The following is a 4,206-nucleotide window of genomic DNA, read 5'->3' as shown; positions in this document are numbered from 1 at the left end:
TCTAGCATGGTTTTTAGGTGCACAGACTCTGGGACAGGCTGCTGGGTTCACATCCTGGCTTTGTGACTCCCTTGCTGTTGTGACCTTGGGCAAGCCCCTTAACTTCTCTGTGCTCTCGTAGCCTCTCTCAAGGGGAGAAACAAAACCACCCGTAACACGTGTGAACAACTCAGCTTGCCGCCTGGTACGGCGTGAGCTCTCAGTAGACGGTGGTGGTTGTTATGGGATGGGCAGGATTTTTCCCCCACACCCCTGAGTGCCAGCTCCATGCTGGGCACTGCCTCGGGATAGAGGCTCAGGACAGAACGGGCTTCGGAGTCCAGGCGCTCTCCTGGTGAAGTTCCTCGCTCAGCCGGGTGGAGACGGGAGTCTGTGAAGGTCAAAACCCCTGGGCAAACTGCGCATCCGGGTGGGCGTGTGGGACAGGAGAAGGACAGGTCTGTTTGCTCCCGGGCCCCAAGCCACAGCACCCAGTGGCTGGTGCCCAGCCAGCAATTCAGCATGGGCACTGCCTGCTGTGCCACCCCGACCCCTGAGGCTGGCCAGCGGGGAGTGGGCCGGGGTTGGACCTGCACTCCCTGGAGTCAGGGTTGAGGACAGGCTGTGCCTGCAGAGCTCGGGGTCTCTCTCTGTCACCCACCCGGTTCTGACTTCTGTGCCCTTGGTTGTCCGGGTTGCCGAGATCTTTGGCGGCTCCTGGCTCCCGCCCCAGGAGGGAGAGGCTCTGAAGCCACAGTAAACGGGGTGAGGTCACAAGTCTACACACAGGCCAAGTACACGTGTCACCATGGGGACGAGGGCCAGCCTGCTTCTCCCTGGGTGTTAGGAGGCATGCAGCTTTCTGAGAACTGTGGGTGCCCGGACTGGGCTCCCACAGCCCTTTTGGCCTCGAAGCCTGCTGAGCTTCCTGTAACACAAGCCCACTGCCCGGATGGGGAGGTTGAGGCTCAGAGAGGAGTGGGCCTGGCAGAAGCAGGGACCTCAGGCCCCCCTCATCCCAGGCAGTGGCACGCAAGCCTTCTGTCCGGCAAGTCTGGGGCTCAAGCCCCACCCACAGGGCCCCTGATGTCTGGGGCTCTAGGCAGCTCCTGAGACCCAGGCCCTCTACCGCTGCTCCCACAGACCCCAAAGCGAGGGGATGACGGCCGGGCTCCTGTGTCCAGGGTTGTGGTTGCCTGGGCCACCCTACCCTGCCAGGACCCAGGCATGGACAGCAGATGGCATTGCTGGACTGCTGTGCCCAGCGGATGGTGGGGGAGACTGAGGCTCAGAGGCCACGAGCGCCAGGTTGTCAGCTGGTGGGAAGCCTGTTCCAGCCCCCTGCCTCTATGTTCTGCACAGCCCTGGCCCTGAGTCCTGTACCCAGAGTCCTGCTCTGTGTCCTCACTCCGCAGCTGAAACCAGGGCTGTCCCTGGGGCTGGGGGCAGGACAGGGAGGGGGAGGAAGCACTGGCTCCCCTTCCTGCTGTGGTGAGGGCTTCCCTCTCTGTGCTCCTCTGGGGGAGGCAGGTAGGAGGGACCTGTGGCTTGCTGGGCCCCAGGACGGCCAGGCAGGATGGGGACATGGATGTGGCCGGGGCGGGCAGGCAGGCTCATCCTCTGCTGCCCAGGGCTGCCCCCTGCAGGGCCACAGCCAGCCCTGCTACGAGCCAGGCAGGAGAGACGGGCTCCACAGCCGCGCGCTCCGCACTGCTCTGCACCACCCAGGGGGCTGGCGGACAGTCACGACCACCTTGAGGCCCCTCCCGGCCTCAGCAGTCCCACCCTTCTACCAGGACGTCCGGGCACAGGCCCCAGCGGCAGCACCCATGGAAAGGTCAGGCAGGACCCAGGTCAGCCCTGCCAGGGCTTGGAGAGAATGGCTGGAAAGGACCCCTGCGGATGGGGGACTGGAGGGCCCACTCGAACACGAGGACAGGGCGGCAGGAGACGTGAGAATGGAGAATCCTGGCGGGGGCATCCTGGGGGCCAGGCCTCTTCAGACACACAGGCAGGGGCACAGCAAACCTCCCTGTCACCCAGAGTCTCTGGAACTCACACCCCATGCCTCGCACACTCATGGGCTCACACAATCGTCCGGCCTGCAGCCAGGATACACACCCACGAGATCACTGCACACGCACTGCACATGGCTGCGCACGGCTGCACACGCACTGCACACACACTGCATACACACCCACCTGCAGCAGCCCTAGGGCTCCGTGCCCCCTCCAGGTCCACTTCGGGCCGGTTCCCGTCCTCGGAGGCCCCAAAGCTGCCCGACAGCCTGAGACTCTCTCTGCTCACCTCCCTTCCTCCTTGAGGGCCCAGCTGGTCCCCCCCCATGCTCAGCCTGAGGTGGGAAGCATCCTGGGTGTGGGAAAAGCCCTCCCCTCGCCTGCCAGAGCCTGGAATGCGCTGACCAGCGCCGGCCTAATCCTTGCTGTATGCCCCATGGGGTGGCTGAGCCGGTGGGGGCAGGCGGCAGGGGCCAGGGTGGGCTGGGGGACAGGCCCTGCAGCACCAGGTGGTCAGACGGGACCCGGGAAGCCAGGGCAGGGGTCGGCAGCCAAGCTTCCCCTCCTAAGCCTGCCCTTGGCCGGATGGGAGGGTTCGAGTCCCTGGAGGGGCCCGTGATCCCGGAGGAAGAGCCGGGGCAGGGTCCCTGCCTGGACCTTGCCGTCCCAGTGAGAAAGGAGTGGCTGCTTTCCTGGATCCTGAAGGAGTGAAGTGGGTGAGAGTCAGGCAGGAGAGGGCTTGGGGGAGTAGGGGCAGGTGACCCATCTCCCTTGTGCCTGCACAGAGAACCAGCTGGAAGGGAGAGGCCCAAGGGGTAGGGAGATATGGGCTGGGAAGGGCCCAGAGACCTTGCCAAGTCACCCGGGGGTGGGGCCCGGCGCTCCCCACCCCCAGCCCCCCACCCCCGGCGCTCCCCACCCCCAGCCCCCCTGGCGCTCCCCACCCCCAGCCCCCCGGCACTTCCCACCCCAGCCCCCCATCTATATCCCCAGGCTCCCCACGCCCTCCCACCGTGGCTGGGAGCAGATGGCAGTGCAGGTGGGTCAGACCCTGGACCTGGAGAAGGAGAACGGGGCAGGGCTGGGGGCTCCCTGAGCCACCCATGCTCTCTCTGCACAGAGATGGGGTGTGGGCTCTGGCCTCTCATCAGATCTCAGGGCTGAGAGGGCGTCAGGGTGAAGGTCCCCCCAGAGCTGGCCTGCTGGGCAGGCGTGTCCCTCCCACCCCAGCCCTGGTCACCCTGTCACAAAGACACCAGACGAACAGAGCCTTAGCCTATGTCTGGCATTGGGTTGGGGACAGGCTGGGTGGGCAGGGACCTTCCTGGACAGATGGGATGGGGTGGGGGTGGGGGTGGGAGGGAGGAGGCTGCAGCCCCATGAGGCTGGTCCCCCTGTCTCTTCCACTCAGTCTAAAGCCTTCTGTGCGGGCGGCCTGGCCCCCGGCTGGAACCTGCTGGTCCAGGGACATGCTGACTCTGGAGAGGACAGGTCAGCGGCACCGCCCTCCCCTCCCTGGGCCTTGGGCTGGGTGGCCGGCCCAGCTCTTTGCAGCTCTTGACCCGCACCATGTCCACCCCAGGTTCGAGACTAACTTCTTGTTAGTCTGCCCAGATAGAGGTCAGCTGGGACGCGGAGCACTTCCACGTCTACGCCCCGGAGCACAAGGTGCTGCAGTTCCCACGCCATCAGAGGCCGCTGGGCGCCATCACCAGGGTGCGCGTGCTGAGTGACCACTGCCTGGCCCAGGTGGAGCTGGCCAAGAGGGGCCTGAGCTGGGGGTAAAGTCCCTGCCTCCACCCAGGCCCCTGCCCATTCCTGCCCCACACTGCCCACCCCAGCAGGGACTTTGCTTCTCACCCTGATCCGGGGACCCTCCTCCGCCTGGGGAGGGGTTGTCTGCCTGGCGTCCCACCCTGCTCCTCTCCCTGCCAGCCCTGCACATCCAGCCACGGGAGCAGGGCCACGGTCCACCTCCCACCCTGGTCTGTGCATGGGCAGGGCAGGAGCTAGGGGCGTGCCTTGGATGTTTGCAGGGACCGGGGCTACTGAGTGGCACCTGCAGCCCCAGGAGCCAGCCTCGGCTTGTCCCATGTCCAGGGTACCTGGAGTCCCACCCTGGGGCAGCTGGGTGAGGGGGTCTGTGGTCCCGTGTGCTCCTCACAGCTCCACCTTCAATAAACTCTGAGAAGGCTGCAGGCGTTTGGCT

At 65.7% G+C, this 4,206-nt stretch overlaps 1 protein-coding gene across 1 annotated transcript; it reads left to right on the top strand.

The window, feature by feature from the left end:
• Positions 1-2,582: 2,582 nt before the first annotated feature.
• GRIFIN (galectin-related inter-fiber protein) lies at positions 2,583-3,782 on the top strand. The gene is given in 3 exon segments (XM_063708307.1): positions 2,583-2,666; positions 3,301-3,579; positions 3,612-3,782. Coding segments are annotated over 3 exon segments (534 nt in total).
• The last annotated feature ends 424 nt before the right edge of the window (positions 3,783-4,206 follow it).

The sequence above is a fragment of the Gorilla gorilla genome, chromosome 6 (genome assembly GCF_029281585.2).
Source record: "Gorilla gorilla gorilla isolate KB3781 chromosome 6, NHGRI_mGorGor1-v2.1_pri, whole genome shotgun sequence".
In the NCBI taxonomy this organism is placed as follows: Eukaryota; Metazoa; Chordata; class Mammalia; order Primates; family Hominidae; genus Gorilla; species Gorilla gorilla.
Note: the sequence above shows the minus strand (reverse complement) of the source record. Positions and strands in the feature narration are given on the sequence as shown.